General features: G+C 39.6%; 1 protein-coding gene across 1 annotated transcript in view; it reads left to right on the top strand.

The window, feature by feature from the left end:
• ddx18 (DEAD (Asp-Glu-Ala-Asp) box polypeptide 18) overlaps positions 1–19,313 on the top strand; it is a 50,519-nt gene extending 31,206 nt beyond the window's left edge. The window contains exons 5-12 of the mRNA XM_048599232.1: positions 985–1,099; positions 2,486–2,625; positions 7,701–7,862; positions 10,962–11,114; positions 11,582–11,695; positions 12,445–12,501; positions 16,556–16,733; positions 18,151–19,313. Of these exons, the coding sequence (XP_048455189.1) occupies positions 985–1,099; positions 2,486–2,625; positions 7,701–7,862; positions 10,962–11,114; positions 11,582–11,695; positions 12,445–12,501; positions 16,556–16,733; positions 18,151–18,296 (1,065 nt within the window). The 3' untranslated portion in view covers positions 18,297–19,313. The remainder of the gene's footprint in view (positions 1–984; positions 1,100–2,485; positions 2,626–7,700; positions 7,863–10,961; positions 11,115–11,581; positions 11,696–12,444; positions 12,502–16,555; positions 16,734–18,150) is intronic.
• Positions 19,314–19,928: the final 615 nt, after the last annotated feature.

The raw sequence follows: 19,928 nt of genomic DNA, 5'->3' as shown, positions 1-19,928 counted from the left end.
AGTGAAGGAACAATAATGTGGTTACAAATCACAATGGTGTGTGGCTTGTGTGTTATGATGTTGCCGTGCAGATGCTGCCCTTCTCCTTCATTCTTGCAAAACCCAAAATGTAACAGTGTTCATCTGATTCAGTGTATACAGCACTTGCTGAACAATTGAGTGTGTAAATAGCTGCACTAACATTCAATTTGTGATTGTCACTCAAGGTCCTAATTTTTTTATGCTTACTAGAAGCCCATAAAGACTGAAGGAATATGTTCAAGCCTTGTGTTTTTTTTTAAATTACCCTGTAACTTGTGAACTCATGTAATTGTAAGATACAGATACTTGTAGGATCTCCTTGTAATCAGATAGGTATGCTTTGCATCTTACAGCACATTTGCTCTTCCCATATTATGGACGTGCTTTGTTAGAATTCAAATGCCGAAAGGAATAAGATAATCTGAGAATATACACTCCACTTTCAGCCATGTTAAATTGTCACTGTCGCCCCCTTTTGCAGTGCTGCAGTCGGGAAGGGTCCCTATTATCAGAATTTAGGTGTCTATGCTTGATTTTAATACAAATTAATCTACTCCTCCATTCCCATGTTGTGGTAGGCAACACCTTAGGCTTATCTCCTCGCATTTCTTTTATGTCTTTCAAATTTCATTTTTGCATTATGACCCTTTCTGGTAATTTTTGTTTCCTCTGCGTTGTAGACTTGGAAATTTACAATGTAAATTTTTCAAAATCACAATAATTCCTTTCTTGTTGTTTAGAACACATCTTCTTGGCTTCACATCATACGTAATGAATTTACAATTTTTGTCATCTGTGCTTTTCTTTTCCCTCTGCCTTAATTTGTGTGCCTGTGTGCCTAGTTAATGTTTTGTTTTGAAAATTTCAAAAATAATGGGGACAGTATTCAGATAATTGAGATTCAAAAATCTTCCACTTGAGATACTATTTGGATGCCTTATTTTGCTAATCTCCTCTTGGCAGAACACACCAGGATTTATGTACAAGAACCTGCAGTGTTTGATAATAGATGAAGCGGACCGTATCCTCGAAGTGGGATTTGAAGAAGAGTTGAAACAGATAATTCGACTTCTGCCAAGTGAGTTAATTCAGTTATTTCATTTATACTTCGAAGGCAATATGCTGTGATACATTGAAATAGTAATAATCATTATCGTGATAGTAACTTTTTTCCAAAATCCCGGAAATACAATATTAAATATTTTCTCTTTCAAACTGATTTTAACTATTTTAGTCAGCATAAATTAAAACTTTGTCTGTCCATGGCTATATTTAGAATTTGGGATGAATTAGGTTCATGTAGCCTCTCTTGGGTCAGTTTTGTTTCATCAAACAGGTTCTGAGGAAGGGTCACTTGACCTGAAACATGAACTCTGATTTCTCTCCACAGATGCTGTCAGACCTGCAGAGCTTTTCCAGCAATTTCTGTTTTTGTTTCTCTTTCGTCAAACCTTGTCTGTATATATAGTATATTTGCTATTTCGTTCATTGCCTTATTTCAATTTTTATGATGTGGAATGTAAACAAAATGTGGAAACCTGAACATCTTCACCCAGGTTTGCCCTTATTTTCACCTAACATCCCAACTGATATTTTCCAGCATGAGTCCCTGAAAGAAACATGATTCCATCTGTATCACTATCTCTTCCCTCGCTTCTAGATTTTCAATTTCCTATTTTAACATTGTCTTAAAAAATCTACAAAATTAGAGGCTACTCAAATTTATAAAGTAAGCTGTTACTGAGGTTAGAAGTTATTTAGGAAGGAAAAAAATGGAGTGACACGGTTGCATTGGTGCAGGAACTTTTTTTTCCCTAATCTCCACAGCAATCATCAGCGAATGCTTTTGAATGTTTAACAGTTTATGGTGCATCATGTAAATTGTTTGGCACTGACTTTCATGATTATTTCTCAACTTGGAATATTTCTAATTTAATACGAGGAGATATATTTTAGTTGGTTGACTGATTGCAAACTATCTTTTTTGCTAATTTAGCAATAAGGGAGATAAAAATAAATTAAGAAGTGGAGGTTTTTGAAACAAAAATAAATTAATTCTACAACCTACAACTCAATGGTCTCAATGTGGACTTTACTAGTTTCAAAATCTCCCCAACCCCGGCCCCATCCCATGAACAACCCTCCCCCTCATCCCCGCCTCCTGGACCTGACACAACCTGTCCGTCTTCTCTCCCACCTATCCGCTCCTCCCACCTCACTGACCAATCCCCACCACTACCTACCTGCATTCGCCTATCACCATCCCACCTACCTTCCCCAGCCCCATCCCTCCTCTCTCTGTTTATTTCTGAAGAAAGGTCCTGACCCGAAATGTCAGCTTTCCTGCTCTGATGCTGCCCGGCCTGCTGTGCACCTCCAACTCCACACTGTGTTATCTCTGACTCCAGCATCGACAGTTCTTAATATCTCTCAATTCTTAATGGCTTGTTTCCAATCTTCACAGGGCGACGACAAACAATGCTTTTCTCTGCTACGCAAACTCGTAGAGTGGAAGATTTAGCAAAAATCTCACTGAAGAAAGAACCTTTGTATGTCGGTGTTGATGATGACAAAGAAACTGCTACTGTAGAAGGCCTTGAGCAAGTAAGATGAATGTTTAATTTTCAGTTTTTACTGGCATTTTTGTTTTGTTATTAATCATGCAAATACACAGCGCAAACTTTGTTAGAATTTACAAGAGGTAATTTTAATACATCAAGTAGTTCAATATGCAATTTTTCGAAGACTCATTTGTGATTTACTTGTCAATATAGTTCAAAATGGAGACCAGTTTTGTCCTGAGAAATACTCTGGACCATGATCCACGTTGCCATATAAGATTAGTTTTGTGATATTATAAGAAGATGCAGACTTACTATTTAAGAAGTTGTTCATACCGAACATTGATCTCCCTGCATGTGACTGATTCTGGACTCCCTGCTATAGGAAGGCTGTTGTCAAACTTGAAAACGTTCAGAAAAGATTTACAAGGATGTTGCCAGGATTGGAGGATTTGAGCTATAGGGAGAGGCTGAATAGGCTGGGGCTATTTTCCCTGGAGTGTCGGAGGCCGAGGGTTGAGCTTTTGAGGTATATAAAATCATGCAGGGCATGAGTAGGTAAATAGATAAGGTATTTTCCCCAGGGTGGGGGAGACCAAAACTTGAGGGCCTAAGTTTAAGGTGAGACAAGAAAAATTTAAAAGGGACCTAAGGAGCAATGTTTTCACGCAAAGGATGGTGCATGTATGGAATGAGGTGCTAGAGGAAGAGTTGGAGGCTGGTACAATTACAACATGTATAAGGAATCTGAATGTATTAATGATTAGGAAGGGTTTAGAGAGATGTGTACTAAATGCTGGTAAATGGGACGAGATTAATTTAGGATATCGGGGTTGGACTTGAGGGTCTGTTTCCATGCTGTACATCCCTCTGACTCTATGACTTATTAGCAAATAGAAAATATCAACTAGCACTTTCCCTGGCGAGTGCAACAGATGGCCACCTTTTGCTTATGTCAATCATGAATCCAAACCATAAAATCATAAGCAGGGACAAATCTTTGGGTCGTTAAATTTATTGAGCCAGCTGTGCCATTCAATAAGATGATGGGTGATCTGATTATGTCTCTAACTACACTTGTCTGTCTACGCCGCTCCCGTATTCTTTACTGACCCAGCTTCCACTGCTCTGAGATAGCGAATTTCAAATAGCTAGCAACCCTCCAAGAGAAAAAGTTTCACCCCACCTCTGCTGTGAATATGAGTCCACTCTTTTTTTTTTAAACTAGTACTAAATTCTCCCACAAATGAAATGTATGTAGCTTTCAGAATCCTGTTCTTTGAAGGCAGAAAGAACAGGTACACACTACACCTGTTTCAACTTGCCAAAATAAGTGGCAGTTGTTCTTAGGCTCATTTCTCGGGAGTATGTCTTAATTAAACAGAATCCTGTTGTAATATTTAGGCCAGACTTGGTAATTGACTGTCAGTCTAACTGGTGCATTCACCATGGCAACATTTATGCCAATCAGCACTGTTCTGTCGTACAATGTAATGTTGTTTTTCCCTTTATATTGGTGTTCTTGCCAATTTGTCTGATGAGAATGAAATGAAAATCTTTGATAAAATGTAATTTTTCAGCAGTCCTTCAGATCTGAACTTGCATGACCATTTGTTTGCCTTTATCCCGGAAACTATTAAAGTCCATTAACTAACTACTTTGTAACGACGTACCTGGCTTGCAATTATTTGTCGCTTCTCGACTCCTTTAGATTTTTATCCAGCCTTATGAAGTAACGCATTAATTTCCCAATTATGGCAACTATCACTGCTAATTTGTCTGCTGAATGACTAAAGTGGCTTAGCCAAATCCAACAGTACTATCAGCAGGTTTAGCGGTGGGGGGCGGAGTTTCAGCTTTACGTAAAATCCACAGTACCCTCAATTATTCCCCTTTTTGAGGTTCAAAGTTTCGGTTCAAAAATATACTCCAAGTCGGAAGAATGTTGTATTCCTAAGTAGTGTTTAACTTTATAATGCATTCTAGAAAATTGCTATAAAATGTTTATTGATTGTGGTTTTTTTTTTAAATTTAATATCCAAAGCACTTTTCTATTAGTTTGGGTTGTTTTAGATTATGATGTGACAATGTGAATTTGACATGTTTGTCATGATAAATTAATTGCACCCTTCTGCATGGTTTTATGTTTTGCAAGGAAAAAGGGGGTATTGAATAATGAATGCATTTTGTGCTGTTGCTCTATTGCAAATTTTCTACTCTCAATACAATACTACTTCCCTGTTTCATATAAGAGTCATAGAAAAGTTACTGGCATAGCAAGAAAGCAATAGGCCTATTGAATTCATGCAGGCCAAAAAAAAGTATCCAGACTTCTCCACTAACAGAAAAATGTCATATAGGTCCTGCCCATCTGTTCAATCATGCCCTTATACCTCTATTAAATTTCCCCTCAGCCTCTTCTGTTTCGAAGATGAGAAATCCAGCTTATCCAATCTTTCCTGTGGATAAAATTTTCTGTTCTGGGAGAAGTCCTCACAGATTGCCTCTCTACCCACTCTGGTCATGCCACATTCTTTCTGTAATGCAGTGATCAGAAATGTGAATGCGACTCTAGCCCTCTTCTAATTAATGTTCTATACAGTTCAAGCTTCACTTCCTGATCATGCTTTGCTGTCTTGACCAAATTCAGAAGGCTTTTCCTATGTTGCCTGCCTAGTCCTGTTACCCATAGGAATCTGTGGGCTGTAATCCAAGATCTCTTGGCTGGTCTTAAATTTCTCAGAATTCTGCCATTTATTTTTGTATTTCCTTGCCTCTTTTGACCTTCTCAAATGCATTACATCATACTTCCTCAGAATCGTTTAGTAGGCCTGACTATCTTCAGCTGCTTCATCAACAATCTTGCCTCCATCATAAGGTCAGAGTGGAGATGGACACATGTCCATGTGCAGTAATATCTGGACAGCATCCAGGTTTGGGCTAATGCATGGCAAATAGTATTTGTGCCACACAGGTGATAACCGTTTCCAATGAGGAAATCTAATTACCTCCTCTTGACACTCAGTGGTGTTATCACAACTGAAGCATCACAATCAAATCCCATCAGCATTGATCAGAAACTGAAATAGACCAGCCATGTAAATATTGTGGCAACAAGAGCAGCTCAAGTGGATGAGATGTTTGGAGAGAGTAATGCAGTTCCTGGCTCCTCCGTGCTTATCTACCATTTAGAAGGCACCAGTCGTAAGGGAGTAATTGAATAACAAATGCATTTTGTGCTGTTGCTCTATTGCAAATATTCTAGTCTCAATACAATGCTACTCCCCTGTTTCATATAAGAGTCATAGAAAAGTTACTGGCATAGCAGGAAACCAGTAGGCCCATTGAATTCATGCAGGCCAAAAAAGAGTATCCAGACTTCTCCGCTAACAGAAATATTCTAAACTGGAGGCAGTTTCAACAACACTCGAATTTCAGCACTGTCCAGGTCACAACAACCTGCTTGATTGGCATCCCATCCACCACCTTCGACATTCACTCCCTTCACCACAACTGCTCAGTGGCAGTTGTGTACCGTGTGCAAGATGCGTTACAGTAACTCACCAGGTCTTCTCTTAAAGCATCTTCTGTGGCTTCTGCCACTTAAAAAGACCAAGGCAGCACTTGCATGGGAATACCACCTCCAAGTTTCCCTCCAAACCACTCACCATCCTGAATTAGAACTTCCGCTGTTCCTTCACTGTGACTCGGTCAGAATCCTGAAACGCCATTCCTTTTAGCACTGGCTCTACCTGTACCCCAAGGTTGCAAAATGACACATCACCACCAACTGGGTAGCAATTATGGATGGGCAATAAATGCCCTGCTAGCAATGCCTATGCCCGCTGAAGGAACAGAAATAAAAATACTCTCAGATTGAGTTCCTATATCACCACTTTTCTCCCCATCAGACCGATCTATTGGTCTACATTTTCTTCCTCACTGTCAACTACGTGATCAATTTTCATACCTTTCGTAACTTATACATGCCCCCTACATTTACTTCTGAATCATTGCTGAATATTATGAACAACTGGAAACTCCATATTGAGCCTTTGTGTCAGTAAGCCAATTTTAGATGCTCTTGGATCCATTAGTTTTTAATTTTCTGACAAATATGCTATGTGTTGCTTCGTCAAAATGTTTTCTAAAATTTATGTAATTACTATAATCCTCATCGCTCTACTTGTCACTTCTCTCAAATGTCGAACTTAGTCAGTCACAATCTTCCATTAACAAATCTAGGTTGATTGTCCTTTAATGAATACTTTTCCAAATGATTTCGTACAGTTTTGGAATATTTTTGAACAGATGCCAGTTGCTTTTATGTTTTTACTAATCGGTTTGATAGAGCAACTTTGATCTTCAAATAACTAGCTGTAGCAGGAGTTAATCCATAATAATAACTGTGTGATAAGTACAAGATTAATACAATGGCTGTTTGCTTTCACTTTGATATATTTTTGCATTAACACGTTTTTCCATCCTGATCAGTGTTTGGAGTTAACATGTATATGTTGTTGATTATGTCCACCTCTTTTCTCATTATTTGATGAGTTTGATAATATTGTTTGTAAATTTTTAAAAATGATCATGTTCATGTCAGTGAGTAGATTGAATTAGGGATTTTAAGAGAAGAATATTGGGTCTTTTAAATGTTGTAACTTAATAATTTTCTCAAATTTGGTTTCAAGTCTGCCTATGTATTGAGTCAGTTAAAGCTGGTCAGAATTATTGGTGTATTTAACAAGTGGAGTTTTAACAAATATGGTGCATTGTCCACAGAACACAAACTTGCAAGACTGCGCCATGGAACAAAACACTTTGGTGTTTCATAGTTGTAAACTAGAACGTGTTGCCAGCGGAGGTGGTAGAGGCGGGCAGGATAGCATCATTTAAGATGTATCTAGACAGATACATGAATGGGCAGGGAGCAGAGGGATACAGATCCTTGGAAAATAGGCGACAGGTTTAGATAGAGGATCTGGATCGGCGCAGGCTTGGAAAGCCAAAGGGCCTGCTCCTGTGCTGTAATTTTCTTTGTTCTTTGTTCTAAACACATGTACAATTCAAATACAATACTTTATTATGCTCTGACTGATTTATCTTTGTCTTTAGGGTTATGTAGTTTGCCCATCTGAGAAAAGATTCCTCTTGCTCTTCACTTTTCTAAAGAAGAATCGCAAGAAGAAGATCATGGTTTTTTTCTCTTCGTGCATGTCTGTGAAATATCACTATGAGCTTTTGAACTACATTGACCTACCTGTTCTGGCAATTCACGTGAGTTAAAAAGAAAGCTTTCTGGAATCCAGTCCAACTGGAGATTATTCAAAACCATGAGAAATTTCAATGAGCTTGAACCTGGTATACCCAACCACACTTATAGCATAGTTATCAAATATTGATCAAAAGTGGACACTCTAGCCAATTTTGTTTTCTCTCCTCCATAGGTATTTAAAGATACTTGCGATAGTGTTCATGCTGCCACTGAAATAAAATAATTTATTACAGAGGAGACATTGGCCTTGAGTTTCCTTTTAATCTTTGTAATGCAGTGAAGAAACCTGCTGAAACACAAGATTGGATCACTTGACTATATGGATAGCTTAGAACATGATTGCTATTGCATTTTGAATTGAACACCCTGTTATGGAAATTGAATTGGTTGAATTCTCCCACAGTAGTATTGATAATTCTAGCTGAGTATGAATAAACACGGTTACATTTTTGAGCCATCTGCTACTGATTGTACAAGTGCCTACACCATTTCTCTTATTTTTTAAGAGGGGGGAAAAGTGTTTAAACCTTAACTTTTCCTGATATGTACTAATGATCTCGATCTTTGTATGCAAGGGGCAGTTTCCAAATTTGCACCTTAAGACATGTGAATGATGCTGGAAGGTGACAGTTTGTTACTGTCTGTTGTGCTCCTGATAAGGAGTTACTGGAGTTTACACCATGACCCATTTGCTATTTGGCTTGAGTCTGGAGTTGGTGATTGGTGAGAGTAAAGGGTGCACTTTTTCCCCTGTAAAAGCCCTCACTTATGAAATATATTCCAGATCCATAGTATGTCCCAGATATTGTCTAGTATAATTGTCAGCCAGGACAATAGGAGCTCCCTTGCACAGATGGTGAAGGTGGTGTTTAAAGATGTATGCTCAAGTTTTCACATGCTCTGTCTGCTGTTTTTGCTTGGTCTCCATCTGGGCCTGTCGGACATGCTGAAAATGTTAGTGCCTTCGCAATGTTTCCTCTCAAAATTGAGTGACCTTGGGAAAGAAATTCCCATGGATTCTTGTAGATGTGTAATTCTTTTGAGAAAGGTTTTGAAAACATCTTTGAAACATTTCTCTGCCCTCCTGCTAACAACTACTGTGTCGAAGCTCATGTTAGAGATCTTGTTTTGGGAAAGTCTGCTGGCAGGCATACTGATGATGTGGCCCACAAACTGACCTGTAACCAGTTGGCCTGAGAGAAGACACCGAGATTGAAGCACCTATTCTACTATTGTATTTGCAAGATTTTATGGATGCGTTGCTGGTGACATTTTTCTGAGGTTTTGAGGTGTCTGTGGTATGTTATCCATGTCTACAAGGAGGGCATGTAGCACCTTGTGCTTGGTCCCACGTCTTGAGGTTTTTGTCATGAAGCACATTATTTCTCAGATGACTGAGGGCTGCCCTGACAGCAATGTTGAATTTTGCTGTCAATGTCTGCCCTCACTGAAAGGATGTTCTCGAGCTATGAAAATTGATCTATGATGTCCACTGGCTTGCTAAGGATTCTGATAGTTGAGTATACTATTGCATGGTGGAACAAACTGGAAGAGGACCCTTGTCTTCCAAATGTTCAGCCTGAGCCCATTATTTCATATGCCTTAGTGAAGGCATTGACTGTAATTATAGCTTGGTCTCTGTGTGTATACTTACAAGGTGACCTCGGTCCCGGTCTGAAAGAGATGTAGGTCAAACAGTTACCCAGTTGTCTAGCGGGGAGCTTAATTGATTATAGAAGAGCATTGTGATGAGGAAGGTGAAGAAGACTATTGATGCTATGACACAGCCTTGCTTTACCCCACGTTGCAATGGTATTTGATCTATAATGGATCCGTTGGTGAGGATCATGGATTGCAGGTAGTGCAGCAAGCAGAAGATTGCAATAATTTCTCCAGTTGGCCAAATTAAAGATACTCAATAATCCTTCCCAGTTGGCAGAGTCAAAGTCTTTGTAAGATCCAGAAATGCTATATATCAAGGTAGCTGCTGCACTTTGCATTTTTCTTGGCCTTGTCTTGCTGTGACTAATAGCAAGAATCCACGTTGTGAATCTGGGAGCAGCTCTTCAGCCACGAGGAGGAGGCAACTTGGGATTTTTGCAGTGACCTCCTCTGTGGCGGACAACAGGAGATCCCACTGTGATCACTTCCTTTCTTAAGATGGCGACAAAGATAGTGTCTCAGAGATTCCTTGGCAAACTCATTTGCCTACCAGATGAGGGAGATGATGTCGTGTATTCGTGACAAGAGTGCTTCACCACTGTATTTTAGAATTTCAGTGGGTGTTCCATCTATGATGGTGGCTTTGTTGGTACTCAGCTGTGGATCTCTCAACCTGAAGCTGAGGTGGCGTTAAGCTGTTCGCGGTTAGCATCCTCTGGTATGAGGTCAAGGGCATTTGCATCAAGGACTGCGTTTCAGTTGAGCAGATCAGTGAATGGCACTTCCTACATGTGCTGACTGTCTCTCTGTCATTGATAAGTGTCACGCTGTTCTTGGCTCTCAGCTGCATGAAGAGGGATTGACGCACATGTTGCCCATTTAACCACATAATCCTAGGAGCCCACTGGCCTCCTTGGTTGAGGGTAAGTGTTGAAGTGCATTTCACATTGATCAGCCACTATAAGATCAGCAAACGTTCACTGCCAAGTGGGCTGAATGCTGCACAAGTACCCAAGCAGATGCTCCTGCCATATCAATGCCACTTCTAATTCCTCATGTCACATTTTAAGCTCTGGGCCTGAAGATCTCCTTTTCCACTGCTGGTTTAACCACTCGGTCCATCCTCTCTCCATGCAGATTTTCGCTCTGAAGCTGCTGTTCCTTTCCTGACTGTTTTGACTATATAGGTACATCTTTGTGTTGTTTCTCAAGCCTTGGCTTGAAGTAATAAATCTTGGCTTATCTCATTTGAAATGCAGTGCTCTATCTGCTTTGAAGTATTGCTTCTGTAAAACACTGTCTGCCGAGATTATGCGTTCAAATTCTGTATGTATTAATGATTATGAAAAGAATTGTACAATTTGGTTTACATAATACTTGTAATGTCTAAATGCAAATCGCTTCCTTTAATTCTTCCCATGAATTTTCTTTGTTCAAAGGGAAAGCAAAAACAGACAAAACGTACATCCACCTTCTTCCAGTTCTGTAATGCAGCTGATGGAATACTGTTATGTACAGATGTCGCTGCCAGAGGGCTGGATATTCCTGAAGTAGACTGGATTGTACAGTATGATCCCCCTGATGATCCAAAGGTACAACATTGTAATTTTAAAGTGAATGCTAAACTTAGAATTATAATTCCAAAGTTTGTCACCAATTTTCTCTTCAGTGTATTTGTAGATCAAAGAACTTCAAGCCCATTAATTTATTCCAAATGTAAATTGCATTTAAGTGGACCCGGATGTTTCAATTAACAACATTTCTTGTGGGATATCTTATTTGCAATGAAAGTGTCTTGTCTTCTTTGTTAATGCTTAAATTTAGGCTAAGAGTTAAGAATTAATGAGGGATTAGAATAACATTTAAGCTAGGTGTAGCCTTTGAGTTTCCTAATCGATATTAGTGAATTAGTTTTAATGATATTTCAATAACTTGGTCATTTATTTCCAAATTATTTACCAAACAGAATTCATTGCAGTTATTGTTAAAATTATTTGCTATACTTCTACCCAAATGGATTGGAAGTTCATTATGTCCCATCTTTTCATTATCCTACCAGGAATATATCCACCGTGTGGGCAGGACTGCAAGAGGAATTAATGCACGAGGGCATGCGTTACTTATTCTGAGAGCAGAAGAACTCGGTTTCCTTCGTTATCTCAAACAGGCCAGGGTAATTGTTTTTCCACAGGCATTGAGAATTAATTCAAGGTTTAGTTAGCTAGTTATAAATGTTGATGTAAATTGAGTAATTCCTAATTTTTGCTTCTGTTTTGGATTTTCTAAGTAAAATGAACATAATGAATCTAAGAATTATCTGCGCATAATAGATAAAATTTCTAAATTCTTTCATGATAATGTCAATCTGGTGATTGTTGAGCCAGCCACAGATGGGATTGCATTATCTTTTGTGGGAAAATTTAAACTCTGACTTGAGATTATAAATTTCCTAAACTTGTAGTCTTCAATTTAATTTTGTTAGTTTCTGTCTTTGGTTTGGAGGGATAAAGTAAATCGTGGGAACCGATACAAGCATAGAAATTTGGAAATATTTTGAGTTTTGCATTATGAATAGTTGTAATCAGGGATTTGTCTGAAACAAATTGACTTTGTAATAAAAAGAAAGCTTCTGTTTACATAAGGATCTATACACTCCTGGCGTTGCAAAGCGTGACTGAACCAATAACCTACTATTGACGTTTACTTGCAGTTTTAATGTAAAGATTAACATATGCATTATGATAACCCAAAACATCTATAACTATAAGTTTATCATCTGAGTTGCTGGCACAAATATATAGCACATCTCCTGGTCAGACACCAGGCTTTTGCAATCACCTGAGCCTGACAGAATTAGAAATGATTGAAGTTTTCACTTTAGTTTTAAGTATTATTAATGTCAATGCTAAATTTTTTTGATAGGTACCATTGAATGAGTTTGAGTTTTCCTGGAGCAAGATCGCAAATATACAAGTTCAGGTAAAATGGCACATCTAAATTATAATAGTGATTTCATAGATCATAGAAGATCATAGAATCCCTACAGTGTGGAAACAGGCCCTTCGGCCCAACAAGTCCACACTGACCTTCAAGGCATCCCACCCCCCAGAAACCCCCTAATCTACACATTCCTGAACACTTACAGGCAATTTAGCATAGCCAATCCACCGAGCCTGCACATCTTTGGACTGTGGGAGGAAACCGGAGCACCTGGAGGAAACCCACGCAAACATGGGGAGAATGTGCAAACTCCACACAGACAGTCGCCCGAGGCTGGAATCAAACCCGGATCCTTGGTGCTGTGAGGCTGCAGTGCTAACCACTGAGTCACCGTGCCGCCCTGTGCCAATTTAAAGTATTTTTAAACAAATTTTTGAATTGGAAAAAAGAGATTCTCTAGTTTCTCTGAGAATTTGCCAATTCCATGCATACAGTGAAACTGCCATGCAAAGTAATGAAATTTGTATTTTAGACCTTGAGTGGGAGTTGTTTAAAAGTCCAATGACAGTCCAATGACAGTACAAGCCAGTGCTGAGTCAGAAAAAGATGTTTCAGAAAGGAAAAACTCAACACAACATTGAATTTGGGAATTGTTTAGCCACTCTACTGGTTGGCAATCTTGGAATGCAGTAAAATGGTTCCATGGAGTAAATGCGAATGACCTCGATTCAGGAGCAATTGTGTGCGTTTGAAAATATAATTTGTTTAGTAATCCTTTCTGGGGTATATAGTGTTTTTGTAGCAAATGTTGAAGCAACAACTTACAGTAATATACATGAAAGCTTGAAAAAATTCTGCAGAGGAATAGTTATCAAGTAACTGCTGTGATAAGATTCAGCAGCTGGTATTTAGTAGGATCTGAGTACAGATGTGCCTCAAGAACTAAGTGGTTCAGCAAAACCTGATACTGACTGTAATAGAGAGAATGAAGAAATTAAACATTGCAACATATAAATGATGCTCTTAGAAAGACGGAGGTTGAGGGGGGACCTGATTGAGGTCTACAAAATCATGAGAGGTATAGACAGGGTGGATAGCAAGAAGCTTTTTCCCAGAGTGGGGGACTCCATTACAAGGGGTTACGATTTCAAGGTGAGAGGGGAAAAGTTTAAGGGAGATATGCGTGGAAAGTTCTTTACGCAGAGGGTGGTCGGTGCCTGGAATGCGTTGTCAGCGGAGGTGGTAGAGGTGGGCGCGATAGCGTCATTTAAGATGTATCTAGACAGATACATGAATGGGCAGGGAGCAGAGGGATACAGATGCTTGGAAAATAGGCGACAGGTTTAGATAGAGGATCTGGATCGGCGCAGGCTTGGAGAGCAGAAGGGCCTGTTCCTGTGCTGTAATTTTCTTTGTTCTTCTTTGTTCTTTGATCAGCAAACATCTTCAGCCACTTGTAAACTGCAGTGTTTAAATAAGTTGAGGTTGTCAGGAAATGTTGTTAACTTTGCAGTATATGGGGAAAACTAAATTGCTCTTATTATTCAAGATTCTGTAGGGCACCATGCGCACCTTTAATAGAACCAGACAGCATCAAAGGAAGAGCACAGCAGGTCAGACAGCGTCCGAGAGCAGGAAAGTCGATGTTTCGGTTCGGGACCGTTCATCAGAACTGGGGAGGGGGAAGACAGCTCAGAAATAAATAGAGGGAGGTGCGAAGGCTGCGGGAATGTAGGTGGGATGCTGATAGGTGGATGTAGGTAGTGGGTTGTAGCGATTGGTCAGTGGGAAGATTGGGGTGGATAGGTGAGAAGGAAGATGGACAGGTTGTGTCAGGTCAAGGAGGTGGGGATGAAAGGGATGGCTGGACATGGATGAGACCGGAGGGTGAGCAGATTTGGAAGCTGGTGAATTCTATGTTAAGGCCATTGGGCTGTAAGCTCTCAAGGCGGAATATAAGGTATTGTTCCTTCAGTTTACGTGTGGCCTCACTGTGACAGTGGAGGAGGCCCAGGATGGTCATTTTGCTGTGGGAATGGGAAGGGGAGTTGAAATGGCTGACAATCAGAAGGTGATGCTGATTGGAACGTGCAGAACTCTGCAAATCGGTCACCAAGTCTGTGCTTGGTGTCTCCAATGTAGAGAAGACCACGTCGGAAACAAAGGATGCGATAGACCAGGTTAGAAGATGTACAGGTGAATCCCTGTCGGATTTGGAATGATTGTTTCAGGCCTTGGGCGGAGGTGAGAGCAGGTTTAGGGGCAAATATAGCACTTCCTGTGGTTGCAGGGAAAGGTGCCGGGAGTGGTGAAAGGGTTGGCGGGGAGTGTTGAGCGGACAAGGAAGTTGCCGAGTGAGTGGTCAGAAATATCTCTGGTGGTGGGATCTGATTGCAGATGGTGAAAATGGCGGAGGATAATACGTTGGATTTGGAGATTTTTGGGGTGGTATGTGAGGACCAGGGGACTCTATCCTTATTGTTATTGGGGGAAGGAGGTTTGAAAGCAGAAGTGCGGAAAATGCAGGAGATGCAGTTGAGGGCATTAAGAATCACGGGAGAAGGGAAGCTACGGTCCATGAAGTAGGAGGACATCTGGGATGTCGAGAGTGGAATGCTTCATCCTGGAAGCAGATGCAGTGGAGATGGAGGAATTGGGAGTATGGGATCACATTTTTGCAAGAGGGTGGATGAGGGGCGGTGTGGTCAAGGTAGCTATGGATGTCGGTGCTGAGTCAGTTTCCAAAGATGGAGGTGGAGAGGCCAGAAAGGGGAGGGAGGTGTCAGAGATGGACCAAGTAAATTTTGAGGTCAGGGTGAAAGGTGTTGGTGAAGTGGATGAACTGTTCGAGCTCCTCATGGGAGCACCAGGCAGCATTGATTTAGTCATCATGTAGCAGAGGAAGAGGAGGGACTGTTCCATGTATCCTGCAAAGAGTCAGGCATAGCTTGGACCCATGAGGATGCCTGTAGCCACTTCTTTTGTTTGTAGAGAGCGGGAGGAGTTAAAAGAAAGTTGTTGAGGGGGAAGACAAGTTTCGTCAAGCGAATGGGTATTGGTGGACGGGGGCTGTTTGGGCCTACGGGATAGGAAGAAATGGAGGATTTTAGGCCCTCCTGATGGGGGATACAGGTGTAGAGAAACTGAATGTCCATGGTGAAGATGAGGTGTTAGGGCCTGGGGAATTGAAAGTCTTGGAGAAGGTGGTCAGTTTGGGTAGTGTACTGAAAGTAGGTGGGGAGTTCCTGGAGCGGGGGGATAGAACTGAGGCGAGGTAGGCAGAGATGAGTTCAGTGGGGTAGGAGCAGGCAGTGGCAATGGGTCGAACAGGGCAGTCAAGTTTGTGGATTTTGGGTAGGAAATAGAAACGGGCGGTGCGGGGTTGGGAAGTATCAGGTTGGAGGCTGTGGATGGGAGATCTCCTGAGGTGATGAAATTCTTGATGGTCTGGGAGATCATGGTTTGGTGATCAGGGGTGGGGTCATAAGCGAGGGGACGGTAGGAAGAGGCGTCAGAGAGTTGGTCCCGACCCAAAACATCGACTTTCCTGCTCCTCAGATGCTGTCTGACCTGCTGTGCTCCTCCAGCTCCACATTTTATCGACTCTGACTTCCAGCATTTGCAGTCCTTGCTATCAGCATGGAAAGAAATGCAATCCACTGTGTTTATTTTAACAAAACCCATGAGTGCCTATTTTCTTTCCAAGGCACATTTTAATTTCTGTTTGTTACTGCAAATGGATTTATCTTTTGTATGTTCGTTCCGGTTGCTAAACTCAAAGGAGCAATTCCACTTTTGTCCATTACCCATTTTCATCTGTACGCATTAAACATGGGGACAATCATTTGGGTTCACTGTCTCATACTTTCATTTAAACAGAAGTCAAGTGATAAGAAAAGTTCACACTGTGGGATTAGTGTTTTCCACTCCCTCTATTACATCTGCGTTGGAAGTGTCTTTCTGGAGGCTATATGATGAGTTGTGATCATTTCAATTTGTAAACCTCAGAAATCAGTTGATCTCGGATTCCTGATGATTGTATTTCCTTTCTAATTAGCTTCAATCTAAATATCTATTTTTGTTTTTATTTCAGCTTGAAAAACTAATTGAAAAAAATTATTACTTGCACAAATCAGCACAGGAAGCTTACAAGTCTTACATCCGTGCCTATGATTCTCATTCTCTCAAAGACATATACAGTGTCCGCACCCTGGATCTGCCCAAAGTAGCACTTTCATTTGGCTTCAAAGTACCACCATATGTTGATCTTAGTATCCTTTTACAACTATTTTCCTTTATTCATTTTAATGCTTTTCTAAATGGAAGTTAGTTATATGTTGATGTCCTTCAAAATAAATTGCCTTACTTTTTGGTTTTTCTGACCATTTCAATGACCATCTCGATTTAAGCACTGTAGGTGGAAGCCATTTCAAGTGAAGGCACTATATTTAAAAGAAGATTTGTGTGTATATATATCTACAAAAAAATGGTAACTGTGCCTGTGGGAGTGTTGTAGTCTGAAATCCAGTTTTGGTAACAAGCATAAGGCACTTTGAGATGTTTATGACCCTCAGTATCTAAACCAATTTGTCTCAACTTCATTTGTTTTAAAATGAAATTAGATGTTTTCACTTAAATAGATTATTGATTTTCCTTTTAAATAATGCAACATAAGTTGGAATACTGTTCCAAAATAGCACACCCTTAAACACGCTAGCATATTTTGTGCTTAAATATTGACCCAGGAATGATTAAATCAGAATTCCTAATTGGAAAGGAGTTTGAATGTTTGTCATGACCATAGAGTATGTGTTTTTTATCATCTACTTAGTTGTCGATTTTACGTAACTCTAAACTTGTCTCCTCTTCCTGCTCTACTCCCTTGTACTCCGAATAGTTATTTTACGGTTTGCAGTTTTGACTTTGGGATATTTGTTAGTGAACCCCCAAGCCAATTCTTTCCAGCAATTCAGAGTTATGCAGTGACTACAGTATAGAAAAAGGTCATTGAACCCAACTGGGCTGTATTGGCATTCATGCTCCACATAAGGTTTCTTTTCTTCCCTGGTTGTCTAGCCCTATTATAATATCCTGTTTGCTTTGGCTCCTCCAAATGTGGCTGCCTTTTTAAGTGTGTCCATGATAGTCATTTCAGCTACTCCTTGCGGTATTTCAGAGGAGCTACTTGTTGGCTGAAAGGATTGGAGTACTCAACCATGTTGCCACCTAGCCCAAAAATATTAGGGCCAATCAAACCAAGTCTTTACTTTCTGCATATTCTGCTCTTCTCTTATCCTTATGGCTACTTTTTATAATTATTTAGATCACGTTTCAAATGTTTTAAACTGATAAAGATGTATATTATTTCACATACACACAGTTCACATTTTAATGATTTGGAACAATAAACAGAATGACTCCATTTGAGAGATGATCTGGCCATTGTTCCGAAAAAGATGAGGGAGAGAATAACTTATCAAATGTAAGTTAAACCATGTCTCCCCAGCATGTTGGCTTCACTTGTACTTAGCTATTTAACTTTATAATTTTTGTTGTACAAGTTGAAAAGTGTCTCATGTCTGAATTTTGTTTGGAAATAGTGCTCAATGTATTTCTTCCTAGTCATTTCTGCTCTTATTTGAACTTCTGTTTTTCTGATATAGTTTTTCCTTAACCAGAATGCTTTAGATATAAATGCCAGCAGAGGGATGAAACTGAAGAAGAGAGGTGGTGGAGGTGGATTTGGGTACCAGAAGGCCAAAAATGTCCACAAAGCAAAGATCTTCAAGCAAATTGGCAAGAGTAAATCAGACAAGAGGCAGTTTTCCCGTTAAATAGCCCAAACACAGCTGCATTTTTATTTATCCTTTATAAAGTCACAAGGAATGGAATTGTCCTCTAAAATAGATGCCTTGGATTAAGCAACTTTGGCAACTTCAGACAGTACTGATTTAAAGCAATCTGTAATTGACTCAGTCACAATTCTATTCATGTAAAACTATTATCTTTGCACATGATCTTTTATAGAATGTTATTTAAATGCATTTAGTTTGATTTATAAACAGTTTTATATTCAATCTGTAAATTGTGACGATGTTAGAATAGATTGAACAATATTAAGGAGCACATTGCCGTGTCTTTTTCTCAGGTTCAGCAAAGCATTTCCCATTGAGCCAATGTGTTTTTTAAGATGTGTAACAGGCCCAGGGATATTGATAGTTTTGTTGAATATGTAATCTGAAAATGTAAAAATGTTCACTTTTCTGACTAATAAACCATTCCATGTTTGGTAATCTAATGCCATCCAAAGGAGGAAAAGCTAATAAGATGTGTTCAGTGTTCTATGAGCGTTAGCTGATTATAAAGCTTTGTTGATTAGCAGTTCCTTTTTTAATGTCATTTACCAATGTACACTTGTGTTTTCTATAGATAATATTCTAAATCTGTTTTTTGTGATGCATTTTTCTGTGTTAATTTTGCATCAATTTGAAAATAGTATAGGCTTCATTTTCAGCATCTCGTGTTAACATCAGCTTCTGTTAGATCATAAACACAAGTTGGCCATTTAACTCTTTCAGTCTGTTCTACCATTCGATAAGATCATGGCTTATTTGATCATGGTCTCAGTTCCACATTTCCTGCCTGCACCCTGTAAACGTTGATTCCCTTCTCTGTGTATATTAAAGACCAAAAGTTCCTAATCTCGCAAATTCATGCCAACTGCACAACTATTTACATTATTTTCCTTGAAATTTGCTCTAGGGTGATGTGTTCCTTGTTTATACTGAACCGTGCATAGTTATAAACAACTTTGGTCTTAGTAAAAGCAACAATGAGGATGATTAACCAGTGCCATGGACTGATTTTGTTACCTTTTTTGCACGAAGTGCTTTTGTTGATACTTCCAATGGTAATGCTTTCCTTTTTAGAACCATCACTTGCCACCTTCATGGGGTGACTCAATTTAATTTTCTGCACTAACGTATCCTATTGTTATTTTGTTAGGAGAAAGAAATCTTAGTAGACAGCAGATCTAAAACTCTCCATCTAGGACCTGACATAAATGTCTGCCACATTTACTACAAGTTTAAACTTTTATTAGGGAGTTGTGCTGGCAATTGTACAAATCAAGGCTGAGTAATTTCACAATAGGAATGCAAGCCTGTCAGTGCTAGATGACAAGTTGCTTTGAACAGCTTAAATGTCATTCTACTTGAGCCATATTTCCAGCAGCATTCATCGAGTTTGTGCGCAGACCTTCCTGCTGATGGCAGCAGCTATCCAGGTAGCAATGGGAGGTAGTAGCAAGATTTTTGCAACTTTAATTCAAATTTCAGGCATTTCATTGTTTCCAGTTTCTGTGGTCACTGTTGCTTTGTGAGTTCATGCAGCTGATCTTCTGGAAGACAGCACACTCAGAAAATGATATACTAATCAAAAGCTAGTTATGCCTGACTTGTTATGGG

Source organism: Rhincodon typus, chromosome 7 (assembly GCF_021869965.1).
Source record: "Rhincodon typus isolate 14 chromosome 7, sRhiTyp1.1, whole genome shotgun sequence".
Lineage (NCBI taxonomy): Eukaryota > Metazoa > Chordata > Chondrichthyes > Orectolobiformes > Rhincodontidae > Rhincodon > Rhincodon typus.
The sequence above is the reverse complement of the archived record's forward strand: the minus strand, read 5'-3'. Positions and strand labels throughout refer to the sequence as shown.